This window comes from Galendromus occidentalis, unplaced genomic scaffold, assembly GCF_000255335.2.
Source record: "Galendromus occidentalis unplaced genomic scaffold, Mocc_1.1 scf7180000076522, whole genome shotgun sequence".
Taxonomy (NCBI): Eukaryota; Metazoa; Arthropoda; class Arachnida; order Mesostigmata; family Phytoseiidae; genus Galendromus; species Galendromus occidentalis.
This window is the reverse complement of record NW_003804511.1, coordinates 50,677-66,612: the sequence shown is the minus strand read 5'-3', so window position 1 is coordinate 66,612 and position 15,936 is coordinate 50,677. Positions and strand designations below refer to the sequence as shown.

Genomic DNA, 15,936 nt, shown 5'->3' with positions numbered 1-15,936 from the left:
AGTAGAGGTCCGATACTCCTCAAAAAGAGATAGATTAGAGGGAGGACACGTGGGGACACAGCATTTCTGACATAGAGAATTTAATAAATCTCCGAGCTTCCCAGCAAGTCCAGAATGCAGAATCGGCTGACTCGACCGGAATCATGCGGGATTGCGAGATCAGGACGGGAACTGGGCGCAGAAAATAATTTTCCCCCGATTTCACCGATTGGGGGGGGGGGGGAATTCAAAGAAAATTGTCGTCAAAAAGAAAATTCCATTCTCGCAGGTACCAGGGTGGCTGGGGGACGCGGAAAATGCGGTGATCATTGCCTCGCGACTTTCCGAGTCTCCCGAACATTTTCCAACCCATGACCGATCAAAACGGGATGAATTTCCAAGGACTTTAGTCCACCTAGAATTCAATTCGGCCTCACTGTGCGTCGCGTCGCAAGGGCGTCTATGAGTTCCTTTCAACTGCGGAATGGTTCGCGCTTCCCCGTGTCCCGGTATTTCTCTTGCAGGGGGCTCGATAGAGTCCGACGAGACTCCTTCAGGTCTATCCCACAAGCACAGTAGATACTCGTCATGAGGGACCCGAATAAAATCGATAACCGCTTATAAGGGACCAGCGGCGCTACCCCAGCTTCCAATACCTGCTGTAATATGTTTTTATCGATTATTATGGATATATGCATCGTGGGCTGGGAGCGATGCGACGAGCGGAAATCGTAGGAGGAGACGCGCGCTCCGGCTTCACTTCGAGCATTCAAGAGCGCCGTCGAATCCGACGGAGCCTCCCGAGGAACATGCGTCTGTTTTCCACCTCACACATTATTCCGAACGATCCAGGTCATTCCGATCGAATCCGGGCTGCGAATCCGATGCTCATTCCGAAGAAATTCTCGCGGAGTCCTCTGTCGTTCTCATCGAATTCGGAAACTTGAACCATCGAACGTTGTCCGCCAGTATGAGCGTTTTAGAGAGAGGCATTCTCGGGAAAAGCGGTTCCAAGCGGTCCTGAGCGTTCGACAAAGCATCTTTGCGAGCAGCCAAAGCAAGCTCCCTCTGTCAAGAACCGCGATCCTTCTATAGATTTGCGCTTTTTTGGAAAGCCTGAGTCTTACGTCGGACATTCGAATACCATAGAATAAACGATTTTGCGTTCGGCGAACGCTGTTCCTCTGCATCCTGCTCTCTCGCGGGAATCCCGACAGCGATCTATGCTCTCAAAGTCTAAGGATTCCCCATGTTCCAATGCGGTCCGGAATTCGGAATACGGATACGAGCATATGCCTTTTTATTGGCATTTATATTCATTGTCACTCGAGTCGGGCCCCTGAATGGATTCAGAGAGATCAACATGTCGCTCCGGTCTCGAATACCACCCCGAAATCGCGCGAATAGCGGGACGAACAAATTTCGAATCGGTGAATACTCGCAGGCTGGAATCCCTGGCCGATCTTCCCTTTCCTGTGCTCAGAGTAACGTCATCGAGGAAGTGATGCTGTCACCGATGTTTTCCCAGATGACGTGATGTGTATTGATACCGCGGGTGTAACGGCTCGCATAAGCCCTGAAAGTGCCGGTCGTAAGTTATTCACCTCCGCAGCATAATGAGTACGAGCCCAGGCGACTTACAGGCACCTTACGACGTGCAGAGACCCCTCCGATATAATCTCAGGAAACTTGCCGCTCGATCTGAGGGCGGTTGCCTCCGCAGAAGAGCGTTCAAGGATACCGGTGAGGGAAACTCATTGCTCGCAGCGCCTCGTAGGACAGCTGCTCTAGAACTCCGTGTGTGGGTGCCGTTGCGTCGCGGTCACTGGACAGTAGAACGAGTCATCGTTCCTGGTGAGATTCCCAATGGTTCGGTAACGGCAGCGGATGACTCGGGCTGCGGCTTTAGGCTGACGTTCCCGCGTGAGTATACCCTTCCGGTTTCCGAATACTCGAGTGAGACCTGGAAGTTTTTCATTGAGAGCTTCACCATGCGATCAAAGCACGGCGGCTCGGGACGTTCCCCGTGAATAAAAACTCGCGATGGACCGATACATCATGTATGTATGATCGTCGCTAATTTCCACCTTGAGCCGTCATGAAATCTGCGAAATTCCAAATGTGTTCGCCGACGAAACCGCCTTGCGCCCGCAGATCGTCGAACGCTCGGTGGTGTTCCATGATCAGCTCAGTCTGATAGTCCTCACTGAACATCCATGCGGGAGATGCGTGCAGTCCGGGTACTGTGTCGGCCCCATATTCGCTCATCATTACGGGCTTGTTGTGCTTGGCAAGCCATCGCCTACCCGTATTGATGACCTGAACGACGCGAATAGACGCGAATAAGACCCTTCAGCCGCATCGAAGTCCCCAAACTAGCGGGAGATCGCTTGATTCTCATGAGAACTTCAGATAGAGTCCGGAATGTGGTTGAGAGACCTGTCGCCGGACGACTTCCAGCGCGCCCGCGTCGCTGTACCAAGAGGCATATTTGTTGAACATGATCACGTCCAGGAATTGAGCTGCGAATTCGAGCGAGGGGTTCTGATTGATGGCCGCTGTCACGGGCCGCGATTCATCAAGACTCTTCACCAGCTTTGCTATCTGCAAGGGAGGAGAGTGGATTTGGATTCCCGGAAGGATCGCCTCCGAATTCGCATCGGATGAACTGCGAAGAATATCGAACCTCAGAGAAATATCTTTCGCTGGCCGGTTGATTCGATTGCGGCTCATTCGCGATGGACCACATGAAAACCGACGGTCGATTCTTGTCTCGAGATATCTGAAGCAAAAGGAGAAACAAAAAATTGGCCACGATCGCATGGAAATACCTCGAGCGTAGAGAGAAAATAAGAGCAGAGGAATACGGAGCTCACGAGTTCTATGAGGGCGTTTTTGTGAAGCGCCAAGACAACGTCATTGAAGCTCTCGAGACCAACGGCGGGACATTCATCGATGACGACGATTCCCATCTCATCGCACATGTCCATGAGTTCCTCCGAGTACGGATAATGCGACGTTCGGAATGAATTCGCACCCAGCCATTTCATCAGATTGACGTCCTTGACTATCAGCGGTAAATCGAGTCCTTTGCCTCGCACGTCTGCATCTTCGTGTTTGCCTATTGATTCGTTTAGAACGGTCGGGGGAGGAGACAAAGCAAAAAAGGTACTTCGAGTTCTGGAGAATTACGTTCCCCGCAGCTCGAGTTCTGAGATGTGAAACGAAATCGCTCGAAATCCTGGGACAGAGTCGCCGAGTATTACCGAAACCGGTGAAATAGAACGGTTTCCCGTTCAGCAGTATTTGGTTGTTGGATGTCACCACGGTTCGGATACCGAATTTCACGGGATAGACGTCGCCGATTACCCCACTCGTTATACGGAGGGAGACAATCAGAGTGTATTGATAACCTGTGAGTGTGGAATCCTCCGTTAGGTCGTCTCCTGCATTCAGTCCGCCTTTGTTGTCGAGAACAAGAGAGTCCGTGTGCGTACGGAAGGCGTATCTCTTATGGAACGCATGATGCTACGCATAGATTGTCAACAAATTCCCTCTGCGCCTGCATTGATGCTCGGAGCTGAGGGCTGAATCTCTTCCCAAATGCAGCCGAGCCCCTCGACTGCCGTTATGGTTCCAGGAGAAAATATTCAGCAAATACGCTGGATGGAAGCGAGGCTCCCTCGATTAGTTCAAGAGCGAGTTATGACTTTTCGTTGAATTGAGTGTTTTCAATGTTCCAAACGATCATACTTGACTTTGCACACATGCTATTACGACGAGAGTTCTGATTGCGGATCGATGATCCGGGTTTCGGAACGGACTCGGGATTTCCACACGTAATCAATACTTGCGCGACGACTGAGTCGAATCAGTCTTTTCGGAATTTGCTCACCTGGTATCGAGCTGTGTGTATAGGGCCACCAAAGTGTTGCGTTTTCCATGAGGATGCGACCCGAACAAGCAGACATCGAATTCACTTTTCGACCTCCCTTGTTCAGGATGATGATATCACAACTAGTTCTAGATGCGTCTTTCCCGGAGACGGTCACATTGACGGAGATCGCTGACTCTGCTCAATGAGGGAACTCCGAGTCAGGGCAGGAGGATAATATCTGATTTGACGATGGGATAAGAATGATATTTTCTACATCCGAATAGTATGGTAAGTATGGGGGAATGAGCAGCTCGTCTGACGTTTCTCGTTGGCCTCCTCCGTCCGAATCAACACATCCGAAATGAAGGTTTTTTCTGTGGAGTAGAGGAACACTCCCCGGTGGATGCCAGCGTAATTGAAGAAATCAAAATTCCCGACGTTCTTGTAGTAAAATGGTGGGTAGTCCGTATCGTTGATCTGTGGCAATCAATACGATTCGAGGAGTATGAAATTCCGAGCTCGCATTATCAGCGCTCGTAGCTCTCGAGTATCCTGTCGGATTTTCGCCTCCTACCTTCAGCGTGAGCGAGCCCTGAGGCAGGGTGTATAAAGTCAGCGTATTGTTGATGACCACCGTGATGAGGTTGTCGGGGGACTCGACAGGATTCAGATGACTCCCTACTTCAGCTTCGAACGGAAGATGCCCAATCGTATGTTCCATGGCCTTGACGCCATTGACGTACTGAAATTCGGTCGGCGTAGGCGGATCGAATCGGGTATCTCGGGGGAATAGCATCATATTCGAGTCCCTGTAGCAGAGACTCGCGACTCGGGAGACTCACCACAACAGCGTTGTAGTGCACACTGCCGAAATTGAGAACGACACGTTTGCTCCGCCAATGAGATGGTACGAAGAAATTCCGCTGATACCATGCATTGCCGACATGATCTCTCACAGCGGCGTTCTGGGTCAAATCATTGTAGCTGGCGGGAACTGCTATCGGTTCGTACGGTATAGCGAACTACACGAACAGAGCCTTGATTACGTATTTCGCAAAAATTATTCAGAGTCTCTGTCACGACCTCTTACAATTACTTGTGGTAATTTTGTAGGTATTAATCTCTGTCTTCAATTTATCTCACCTTATCCCAGTCACGCTTGAACCAATAATCTACGAATCCTCTGTTTGGGTCATCGATTGGCGCGAGCTTAAACTTCCAAATTCCGTCCAAACGTCGGACATCTCGCGAAGGAGTCTCCTTGGGATAGAGCAGAGCCTGGCAGCAGCCGAAGCATAGCGCCGAGAGAACGACGACTCTACCGAGAACATGTTTTATCAATCGACAATTGGCGAGGAGCTCTTCACTACAGACAGTAGCCTCGGGGTGGAGTCGACGCTGTTGGCGGAAGCAAGCCTGAATTTTCGTCTAGCAAACAATTTCTAACCTCATTCCTCGCGATGGCGGATTTCTGCGATGTGATTCGGTGCGTCGAGGCTGAACGAACCACGATGCCGTCGATAATGCTCTGCTCGATTGTGACGAGGAGACGCTCAAAGATGAGATGGATCGAGATAGGTAGATTTGCTCGAGGGAAGCCGCCGGACGATTGAATGGTCAAAAACTTGAACAATACACTCATTTGATCGATAAAGAGATCTTGACTCCCGGCTCCCACACGCTTCCAAATTTGGGGGCTCGGGGCGGAAGAGACGCGCTTCCTGATTCGAAATGTGGAGGACGCGTTGCGCGAGCTCTATCCCAAGTCCAATCGCGGAATGGCGAGAAGATTGACAGGGACTGCGGAGATGCCAAGGCGGGGCCAAAGATGAGATAGAGGGAAGAGATCTCCGAATACTCAATCGACTCTGGGTTCTCTTTGTTGGGGTTCCCGTGGATATCATTCATCACGAGCATCTCTATGAATGGGAAAAGTCTGAGGAATCTTTCCACCGACAACTTCCCGTGGAGTACTCACACTCCATAATTCCTTATGAAAGAATCATTCAGTGTGTTACGAAACTGATCCAAAAGGTAGATCAGATCCCCGCGCGAAGCAAGCGCTATCATATTTTCCGCTGAATGCGAATCGAAGCATTCCATGCAGAGTCGGCATGTCTAAAAGGCAGTATCAATCAAGCCGAAAGACGAGCATTTAATCTCTCGAAGTTGCTCGTGAGTGCGTGAGCGGATAAGTGGGTTGGTGGTTAGGTAGTCTATTTTGAAGGCTGCCATAGCGACGCTCGTCCCTCTTTGGAGCCGCCGACTCCACAACAGAAAATAAGCGCCGCTCGACCAACATCCCCTAGCGACCTCGAATCGGCGGGGTTCGTTTCTTGCCCTAGCTTTTCAAAATGCGAACTAGTGTCCTCTGGCAGGATAGCGTCAAAGACACGGAAAACAACGAGCAGGTAGGAGTCGCCCGGAAAATTCCCGAATTCCCCGATATTCTCGGATCTTGCCCAAATCTATCCGAACATCGATTCTCCGCAGGTTATTTACGATGTATGTTTCGAGCCGGGAGGCAAACGTCTTATCGTCGCCGCCGGCAACAGAGTTTTGGTTTACGACACAGAAACAGGACAGCATGTGGACGCTCTCAAAGGACACAAAGACTTCGTTTATTGTCTTTCGTATGCTTCCGATGGTCAAAGGTCCGTGAGAATGTCGCTTTCCCGATACATGGTATGACAAGCCTTATCCCCTGTTGGAACTCCTAAAAAAACGCCGCGGTTCCTCGATTCAAGGTTCGCGTCCGGCGGAGCCGACAAAATGGTCATCATTTGGACGCCGCAACTAGAAGGAATTCTGAAATATTCTCACACGGACTCCCTCCAATGTCTGGCACACAATCCAGTGACGCATCAGCTCCTGAGTTGCGCATCCGGAGACTTTGGTGCGTACTCGCGACCTTCTCCGAAAAAAAAACCGAACTTAGAGCCTTTGTATCCGCCGAAACCAAGTTTTCGTTATCCATATCGAATCCCCAGGGATTTGGAGTTGGGAGCAGAAATCCGTGACAAAGCATCGAGTCACGTCTCGGATAACGAGCTGCAGCTGGAAACAAGACGGATCTTGCTTCGCGATCGGCCTCGCAAGCGGCATCGTCTCTGTCCGGACGCGGTAGGTTGCAGCGAGAGGCATGGGGGCTCGATTGCGTATTTGCCACGGAGTCTTTCTCAACGAAATGGAAAATTCCAGAGCCGGAGACGAGGTTCTGAAGATCGAGAGGCCGAGTGAGGTTTGGGGAGTCGCTTTTTGTCCCCCGGCGGACGACGAGTTCGATTTAGCGATCGCCGATTGGACGCAGACCCTATCGTTCTACACATTGAACGGTCGTATGGTGACGAAAGAACGCCCACTTGGCTTCGACACCCTCTTTATGAAATATTTCGGGAACAATTTCCTCGTTCTCGGCGGCTCGAACAATGCATTGTCCGTTCTCAGTCGCGAAGGGGTCCATCTGGGCGGCCCCCTGTGCGAGCAAAAAGGATGGATCTGGTGTTGCGATGTCATTCCGGACAAGGACACCCACAACGTGGCTATCGGTGAGACGAATTCGCAGGCCCTCCTTTTAAGTTGAAAAATAGAAATGGACATGGAACAATGTAAAAATAGCTCCCAGCTCCGTACGGAATGGATTACGTGTACGAGCGTTCACTCTCAAACAGGTAGCAATGACGGCACGATCGCCCTCGTGCAGCTGGGCTTGGCGACTGTCCACAGTCTATACAGGGAACGTTACGCGTTCCGGGAGAACATGACGCACGTCGTTATTCAGCACATGGTCACAGGAGAGAAGGTACGCATCAAGTGCCGGGACGTGGTGCGTAAACTGGCCATCTACAAGGATAATCTCGCAGTCCAATTGGCCGAGCGCGTCATAATCTACGAGCAGGCAGAGGCGATGCACTACAAGGTCAAGAAGAAGCTCAACATGAAGGTCGAGTGTAGCTTATTGGTGATCTGCTCCGACAACCTGGTTCTGTGCCAGGATCGCATTCTGCAATCGTTGAATCTCGACGGCAACGTCGAGCGCCAGTGGACGATGTCGGCGCCCATTCGGTACATCAAAACTATCGGTGGGGCGAGATCTCGGGAGGGCCTTCTGGTGGGCTGCAAGGACGGCAGCGTTGTCCTCGTCTATCTGAACAACTCGGTCGCATTGCAAGTTCTCAATAAACAGAGTCTGGGCGTTCGTTGTCTCGATTGCACGGCGTATCGAGACAGAATCGCGACGGTGGACGACAGCGGCGATCTGAGGGTGTACAACAGAAAAGACAGCAAGAAGACCGCGATATTCGAAGTCAAAGACTCGGCGGCCAGCGTTGCTTGCAGCACTCAACTCCAGGACCTCTATTCGTATTCGGGAAATCAGAACTTGTGTGTTCGCCTCGCGGCGAACAACTCCGCTTCCTCGCTCGCATTCGAAGGTTTCGTCGTGGGTCTTAGCGGGAATAACGCGTTTTGTCTGCAATACAACACGATGATTACGTTCCGCTTGGCCTTAGGGGTGGCGATCGATTCAGCTCTGAAGGAAAGTGTTCAGACAGCGTACGAGATGTGCTGTCTCGGAGTCTCGAAGACGAACTGGAAAAAACTCCAAGAGGTAGCGAGCAAATCCGATAATTTTCACGTCCTGCGGAAGATCGCTCAAAGGACCAGGAACTATTCGGCTTGTCTGATTCTGAAGGCAGCCGAAAGCGAAACCGATATCGCAATGCAGAAGTTCCTGATTACGTCTCGGCTCCTCAAACAATACGTCGAAGCGTCCCGGATCGAAGGAACGAGCGCCCAACTCCAAGATGCCATAGACGCCATGGCCTCCGACCTCAATATATTGGATCGGGCGCGGTCTTCGAAGAACCGGAGCGCGATTCTGAGACGAGCACAATGGGCTCAGAGAATGAATGACTCGAAGAACGCCGTCGAGCTCTTCCTCGCGGCCGGCGACACGGTGAGCGCTATAAAGATTTTGGCTCGAAACGATCAGCAAGACCGCATTTGGAACATATTGAAAGACTTGGATGCGTCGAAAGATCGTGAGCAACTGCTGCTCTGCGCCCAGTATCTGAAGAGCATCGATCAGGTGAAGCTCTGCGTCCGGATATTCGAGCAGCTCAGCGACGAGGACCTGTTGTTGGAAGTCTATTGCGACACCGCGCTCTGGGACAAAGCACTCGAGATCGCGCGCCGGAGAGGGGACGACGTCGAGAAGGGGGTTCATTTCAAGCGAGCCAACTGGCTGGCAGAAGACGATAAGTTCATCGAGGCGCAATTAGCCTTCCAGAACGCCGGGAGACCCAAAGAAGCGCTCCGAGTTCTCGAACAACTCCTCGACAACGCCGTCGACGAGGAGCGCTTCACTGATGTCAGCTGGTACTATTTTCAGATCGCTCAGCATCTCGGATCTCAAGAGAAATTCAACGAGGCGGAATATGATAAGTTGATGAAAATGGCGAGGGTCTTCTTCGCCTACAGCTTCATCTACCGCTACATTGTGGATCCGTTCACGGTCCACCCGGCTCACACATTATTCTTCATCTCTCGCTATCTTGTCAACGAAGAAGCGACTCTGAACTCGATCGATTCCGTGTCGAGATGCAACGTCCTGATAGCGCTCACTAAACAATGTACCGCGATGGGAGCATTTAAGGTCGCGCGGACCATTTATACGAAACTACAGAATCTCCTCCAACCTCGTAACAACGAGCTCAGACAATCGGTGGCCATCCATTCAATCATAAGTCGGAGCAAGGCCTTCGCCGACGCGGAAGAAACCGAGTTGCCATGCTACGCGTGCTCGAGCATGAATCCGGCGCTCGCGAAAAATAATCAATGTCTCCAGTGCGGCCAGCCATTCATTTTCTCGATGATCACATTCGAAGTTCTACCGGTGGTACCCTTGAAGGATGTCACCATGGGCGATGACGACTTTACGGCGGCGTTGAGCGCCGGAAAACTTTTCCGAGATGCGGAATACCGCGTCGTTCAGACGGGCGGTCATCAGCTGAGTCCGAGAGCGGTCATCGTTGTGCCACGGGAAGGAAAACGCAAACCCGATTACTACTTGAACGTCATGCCAAACGTGCCGGTGTGTTATTGTAGGGGCTGTTACAATTTGTTCGCTAGCGACGATTTCGAAATGAGTACTCTGCAGTATGGACACTGTCCCTTCTGCAGGACCCCAAGCGACTCGTCTGCCACTGAAGTTTCGAGCTGATGGTAGATAACGTTCTACTATGTGAATAAAATTTTCTCGGTATCTCCAAGTTCCGGTCGTGTTTCTTGTGCTCTCTCAATCGAGAAAATTTCTGAATTCGAAAGCTGAGATAGGAAGGTCCGATGCGTGATAATTCGGACTTCAATCCGGTCCTGGACCGTCGAATTGGCGGTTAGGAATGCGCCACGTGGACGATCGGAGACAGAAGGGAGCAGGTTTCGAATCGAAGCTGATGATCCTTCCAGGAGCAGAATAGAGCTCACACTGAACTCGAGAAGCCGTCGTGAGGACGTCAAAGCAGCCGAATCCTCCGAGCGCCTGGTCCCGGTTGTCGAAGGACCAGCACTTCAAGAGCAGCGTGATCTCGAATGGTTTCCGACCCTCCTCCACATTTATTCCGAGGATAGATATTCTCACACTCCGCGCTGGAGCCCGACGAAAACTTTCGATAAGTTCTCAGTCCTTTCTGCCGTGATCCGAGTTAAGCTCAGAACGCCTGCGTCTTGGTTACCCGTAGGCTTTCGAACGGCGAACTGAGCTTCTCGTGACTGAGGGGGCTTCCTGTAATTAGCAATAGACTCTGCTGAAGTTCTGGTCCCGGCGGCAAGCCTCTCCGCGCCATACACCTGAGCTCCGGATGTGGAATATCTGTGTTCATGATCACCGTCTCGTGCTCATATTTCCGTCCGACTTTGAAACAGTGTTCATGATTGGCTTCCTCCGTGCATCCACTGTGGCGGGAATCCGATCCGCAGCAGAAAGCTGAATCGGTCACGCGCGGAGACGGCCCACCGTCGACGCGAGCATCACGCTCCGTGCGGCGATTTCACTCAGACTCACCGAGTCAGCAGGCATTACATCTCTGCGGGCGTCGGCTGTGTCGTAGGTCGCGGATACTGGGATGGGAAAGATATTCCACTTGAAGTTCCAGATCTCTTCTATGATCGGCCCCGAGCTCTCGGAGAGACTATCATGCCCTAGCGGAGCCCGGAGTTGCTCCCATTGGCGGGCTTCGTTCGAATTCCACTCTCCTCGCCTCCCCTTCTCTACTCAACAAACATGGCTGTGCTCCCTGGCTGACAGACAGAAAGCAGCAGCAACAGTCTCTCTAGATCGCTGAAGTGTTTCTACAGATATTTGGAGCGCAAATCTCGACCGGGAGAGCCGAGTCTCTAGTGTTTCCGACTTGCGAGCCAAGTTCTCCGGGTCATGGCGCATCGGCCGCTGACACAGAGCCCTGATGAAGAAGTAAGTTGTGAACGTCTGTGACTTCGCGAGAACGTCCAAATCGATGCAAGCGAAACTCTTAGTAGTGGTTCGGCCGTTCATCGTTTCGGAGTCCTCAAACAACTACGCAGATAATGGAGTTCGGCACGGGTTTCTCGTGAGTTCCGGACTGGCGTCGATTCGCATGCATGCGATAATCAGGACGGTTTGGCAACCACCAGGAACAGACCGTTCTGCGCAGAGAGCTCTCACTCGCTGAACTTGACGGTACGGTCAGGATCCTTGGCAGCTGTTTGCTGCTTCCGAGGCATTCATAGAGTCTTCATGGAATCTGTTCAGCTCTTTCGTCTCGCATCACAATCAGTTTATCGCCCCGGCCGCGTTCCGGCTCGGTTTCCGGGGTTTGTCCATCCGTCGATTGCAACAGATGACTGCAATGGAGCATTTTGAATTCTCCTAAGTTCTCGGGAACTTGCGGCAATGACTCCCTCCGGGAGGGCGGTCCATCGCTCAGTCGATCATTGGGCAGCACGACAATCCGACCGGAGCCCGAATGAGTAGAAAAATATCTCACTGTCTGATTCGCTCTGTATGTCGAGTTTGAAGCGGAAACTACGTTGCAGATGATGAAGAACACCGAAAACTGAGATTAAACTTGTCGAAAAAAATACGGCTAGACGAAATCAGAATGGAGCTCGCGAATGAAGTGAATCCCTTGCGTCAGCCCTACAGATCACCTGTAAAAGTATGTCGGCGGAAAGACCAATTACTTTGAGTTCTAGCTTCTTGAGAGCATCTTGACTGCTTTTTGCATTTCGTTCCGGGAGCTGACTCTCGCGAATTTGACCGTTTGATTCTGTGGAATAAATACCGAAGCGGATGCACATTGAAGTTGCCTTCGCGCCCCGTGAAGGGCGACGTCCCTTCGAGAAACCGAGTCGGGTGTGGTTGCGGATGCGGAGCTAGCTTGCGCTCGGATCTCAACAGCAACTCACCGCTTCTCGAGGCCGGTGTGCATTCGGCACTTGACGACGTACTCGTGAGGTGGAGCTTGATCGTCGGATGTCGATGATGGTTCGGATTCTCATGAGACACCTTGGTTGCTTTCACGCACTTGAATCCGCATTATGATTTTCACTCACTCCATGCGCACGGGGGAGCGAATAATATTCGCGATATTGACCAAGTGCTCTGGACTCTTGCAAGTGTTCTAACGAATCGATGTCCCAGGATGAAGGGTACGAGGAGGACGAATTATCCGCCAACGAAGCACCGGCTCCTGATACGAATTGGCTCCAGTTCATTTCGGGACTTCGCCTGGAGCTATTCTTGTTCGTGTATTCAATTTCGTATTCCATGCGTCTAGTCATCACCCAGGATTGGTTCCTGCATAAGGCGTGCTGGGCAAGGTGAGTTTCTGCTTATTCCGAATAATATTTTCCATAGCGAGTTGAAGACTTATGTCGATCTGAAGTTCCCGGGACACATAAGGGATTTGTCAGCCGCTTGTCGTGTTCGCATCATTATGACATCTCGGGTATCGCTCCTTTACGTCATTTAATTTTGCTCCGAAGCACAGCGCCCCAAACGTTGAATGGGATGGCTGAAGGGCGGTCGAACCTGACCGGGGCTTTTCTGAATGGGAGCTCGATCCCGAGCGGGAGACGTACGCTGAGCTCACTCCCTCCATCAAAGACCCCATGATGTGCGGAAGCGCCAGGGCTTTGAAATGCAGCGACAGGCGGTCCCTGCATTTATACGCTCGCGCGATAAAGGAGCATTGGGAGAGCGAATCTTGATAGCTGAGAGAATTGAGGTATCGATCATTCAGGTTTTTCTTCCCTCCGCAGGTTCGACTTCAATGAATCCCTCTGCCACGACATACTCAATAGAGATAACGAGGATCCGATCAAAACCGCCATTACAAGGTAAGACATGGAGCACGGAACTCGCGAAAAGTCCGACCGAGAATTCGAGGATAGTGAGCTCATTTGAGGGAGAAAACTCAGTCATTATGCATTGCATCGGTAAAATACAATCAGGAATTCCCTTACAGATCAGCGAACCTGTACAATCTTTTCCTCTTTTTGGTGCAATTCATTCCTGCGGGACTCCTGAGTATTTTCATATCCCCCTTCGCCGATATTTACGGCCTGAAGGTTCCGTTGATGATAGCGACGGCCGGAGGGTGCCTTCAAGTAAGAATAACATCTTCTGCCTCTATCCATCTCGCATTACTCGTTGCTCTCCTCCGTACCGGACTGTTGTACGTATCCCTGATCTACTGCATTCGCCAGGATCTGCTGACTGTCGTCACCACTTCAACGCCCTCGATACTTACTGTCTTCACCGTGTTGTGCGCAATCCCCAACGGTTTCACCGGTGGTCTCGTGATAACCTGCGCCTCCGTCTACTCCCACGCAGCTCGGAACTCAGCGGATAGTCTGAAAACGATGAGATTCGCCGTTATAATAACAGCGATGACTTTAGGATTCCAGCTGGGAATGTTCATCGGAGGACAAATCTTCGCGCTCGCCAACGAGAAACACTTTTCGGTTTTCGTGGTTTCTGCCATTCTTCTCATTACGTGCCTCATCTATCTCTGGGCGGCCATTCCTCTCTCGGACGAGATTAGAAACGCGGCTCGCTCCGAACTCATACAGGTCGGTTTATGTTGTGTTGTGCCAACCTTCTACCGCTGTTGTCGCACTTCATCACGAGAAGGTCAACCTTGGTTGCGCGACGTGTTTCCACGATAGGCTGTCGTCACGCTATTTCGAACTCGAGGCCGCGCTCTGGTCCCTACTGACCGAGCGAAATGGCTCAAGACGAATCGGAGTCTGAGCTGAAGTTACCCCCTCGGAATTTCAGGACCTCTGTCGAGTTGACAACCTCACCGAAGGCTTCAAGGCGGTCTTCAGGCCGCGACCGGGCAAGAATCGGAAAAAACTCTTGCTTTTGATGGTTTCCATGTGGTTCGTTTTGTTCAACAGTGAAAGTGAGTTGATTTCCTCCGAAATCTCCATACGATCTGTTTTTCCGCGGCATTTTTGTGCACGAGCTCGACATTAAAGGGAATATCTATGAGTCTCGGCCTATAGGTTAACCCTATCATTCTGACCTCCAACAGCTGCGAGGAACATCAACTACTACTACACGCGGAAACGCTACAACTGGTCTCCAACTCATTTTTCGAACATAACGGCAGCCTTCGGCATATTCCAGGTGAGAGGCTCGCTCGCTTGCCGTGTAATACAACACGGAAATATATGAAATCGCAAACTTCGTTCTAATGTAATTTTTGATATGCATTCCACAGCTCCTGTCAACGGCCACCTGCATCGTGATCTTCAGCCGAATCCTCCGACTTTCTGATCCAGCTTTCGCTTGTATCGGAGTAGTGGCGTTCATGATACAGAACGCCATCAAAGCGTTCGCCTACAAGGACAGCCTCTACTACTTGGGCTATGCGTTCGGAGTCCCTGGTGGGACCGCCGCGGTTGGCATCTCCACGGCCGCTTCTCGGATCATCGGTCCTTCGGAGGCGACTAAGGTCTTCTCCTTCTGGACAACTTGCGAGTCATTGGTGCCGGCCGTGGGAGATGTGATCTCGTCTCTCCTCTTCAACGCCTTTCTCGGCGTATTCCCAGGACTGCCTTTCCTATTGGGCGCTGTCTTGCAGCTCATCCCGCTGGGAGCGCTAATTTACTGCATCCGTTATCCTAAGATCGAAAAAGATGAATTCGTCCACCGGAGGCTCACATGAGCGGTACGTCCACCATCCAGAATCTTAGAGATGAGCTGCCGATAACAGATGTCCGAATGTTTCGGAGCTGATTCATGATTTGCGAAATCCGGAGGAATAAACCAGAATGTAGGTCTTCCTCCGGACAATACGAGTCTCGGCGTGACATTGCATGGCCGTCAGTTTCAATCTTACTTTGCTCCTCAGGTGCGGCGAGGAATTTGCAGATTCGAGGGAAGCTGATGTGATCGCAACAGGCGACCGGTGTCAGGGGCGGTGGGATAACCGAGTCGTGAAAGATATCTCCTCAAAAAAATGACTCCGCGACCACGCCTTCCGGATCCCGGTACCCGCACGCTCCTGAAACACATTGAGCCTTCTTACTTCGTTGCTTCTGATCGAACGAAACTCATAATCATCATTGATTCGACTGTCTGAGTTCTCTGCCGATCTTACTGTCGAGAAGCTCCCGAGAAGAGGGAAGTCAGACATGCTTAAATCAATCCCTCTCCGAGGTTTTTGGAGATGCTCCGCGTCATCAGAAGGACGGCTTGTTTGTGTTCTCGTTGCCGTACTTTTCCAATGGCGGTCGAATTACACCAGAATCGTGAGGTGACCTTTTCAATTCAACTTAAGCGATGCTCTGGTGAAAGTGCGTATCGCATAATTGTACAGTTCCGGGATAGATGCGAATTTCGAATGGGGTAATCTACCAATGTAAGAATTGTTGTGAGAGCAAGTACCCCTAGCTAAGGTTCAAAACCTCATCAGTTCCATCCGACCATATCGGCCCCGTGCTTGCTTGAGGGTCCGAGCCCCCATGCGACTCCTGGACATTGCGACGCCTGTCCGGCTGAGCGGGGTTGCCGATATCGCAGCTTGTGC

At 51.3% G+C, this 15,936-nt stretch overlaps 3 protein-coding genes across 3 annotated transcripts; 2 read left to right on the top strand and 1 right to left on the bottom strand.

Annotated features, from left to right (window-relative positions):
• Nucleotides 1-1,348: 1,348 nt before the first annotated feature.
• Nucleotides 1,349-5,402, bottom strand: LOC100898398 (beta-glucuronidase). The gene is made up of 12 exons (XM_029113286.1): nucleotides 5,304-5,402; nucleotides 5,000-5,174; nucleotides 4,699-4,878; nucleotides 4,431-4,598; nucleotides 4,177-4,333; nucleotides 3,875-4,051; nucleotides 3,246-3,392; nucleotides 2,856-3,100; nucleotides 2,666-2,761; nucleotides 2,419-2,583; nucleotides 2,067-2,298; nucleotides 1,349-1,942 (listed from the first exon to the last, which is right to left on the bottom strand). Exons 1-12 carry the CDS (start codon nucleotides 5,306-5,308, stop codon nucleotides 1,767-1,769), a joined length of 1,923 nt encoding a protein of 640 aa, XP_028969119.1. The 5' UTR covers nucleotides 5,309-5,402; the 3' UTR covers nucleotides 1,349-1,766.
• Nucleotides 5,403-6,210: 808 nt separating this feature from the next.
• On the top strand, nucleotides 6,211-10,079 carry Oseg1 (intraflagellar transport protein Oseg1). Its single transcript, XM_003739416.1, has 6 exons — nucleotides 6,211-6,267; nucleotides 6,350-6,510; nucleotides 6,604-6,752; nucleotides 6,847-6,979; nucleotides 7,058-7,404; nucleotides 7,528-10,079. Exons 1-6 carry the CDS (start codon nucleotides 6,211-6,213, stop codon nucleotides 10,077-10,079), a joined length of 3,399 nt encoding a protein of 1,132 aa, XP_003739464.1.
• Nucleotides 10,080-12,575: 2,496 nt separating this feature from the next.
• LOC100898109 (uncharacterized) lies at nucleotides 12,576-15,936 on the top strand. Its single transcript, XM_018642098.1, has 8 exons — nucleotides 12,576-12,715; nucleotides 13,157-13,234; nucleotides 13,363-13,504; nucleotides 13,604-13,969; nucleotides 14,178-14,304; nucleotides 14,437-14,531; nucleotides 14,626-15,075; nucleotides 15,259-15,936. Exons 1-7 carry the CDS (start codon nucleotides 12,663-12,665, stop codon nucleotides 15,070-15,072), a joined length of 1,308 nt encoding a protein of 435 aa, XP_018497614.1. The 5' UTR covers nucleotides 12,576-12,662; the 3' UTR covers nucleotides 15,073-15,075; nucleotides 15,259-15,936.

Excerpts from the sequence above, each read along its gene's own strand:
- LOC100898398 (XM_029113286.1), bottom strand. Across the intron at positions 2,762-2,855 it reads AAAACGCCCTCATAGAACTC|ATATCTCGAGACAAGAATCG; the intron begins GTGAGCTCCGTA and ends CTTTTGCTTCAG. Across the intron at positions 1,943-2,066 it reads AGATTTCATGACGGCTCAAG|GTCTCACTCGAGTATTCGGA; the intron begins GTGGAAATTAGC and ends AAAAACTTCCAG.
- Oseg1 (XM_003739416.1), top strand. The coding sequence starts at position 6,211 with ATGCGAACTAGTGTCCTCTGGCAGGATAGCGTCAAAGACACGGAAAAC. Across the intron at positions 6,753-6,846 it reads TTGCGCATCCGGAGACTTTG|GGATTTGGAGTTGGGAGCAG; the intron begins GTGCGTACTCGC and ends TCGAATCCCCAG. Across the intron at positions 7,405-7,527 it reads CACCCACAACGTGGCTATCG|GTAGCAATGACGGCACGATC; the intron begins GTGAGACGAATT and ends ACTCTCAAACAG.
- LOC100898109 (XM_018642098.1), top strand. The coding sequence starts at position 12,663 with ATGCGTCTAGTCATCACCCAGGATTGGTTCCTGCATAAGGCGTGCTGG. Across the intron at positions 13,505-13,603 it reads CGGCCGGAGGGTGCCTTCAA|GATCTGCTGACTGTCGTCAC; the intron begins GTAAGAATAACA and ends TGCATTCGCCAG. Across the intron at positions 14,305-14,436 it reads CGTTTTGTTCAACAGTGAAA|CTGCGAGGAACATCAACTAC; the intron begins GTGAGTTGATTT and ends GACCTCCAACAG.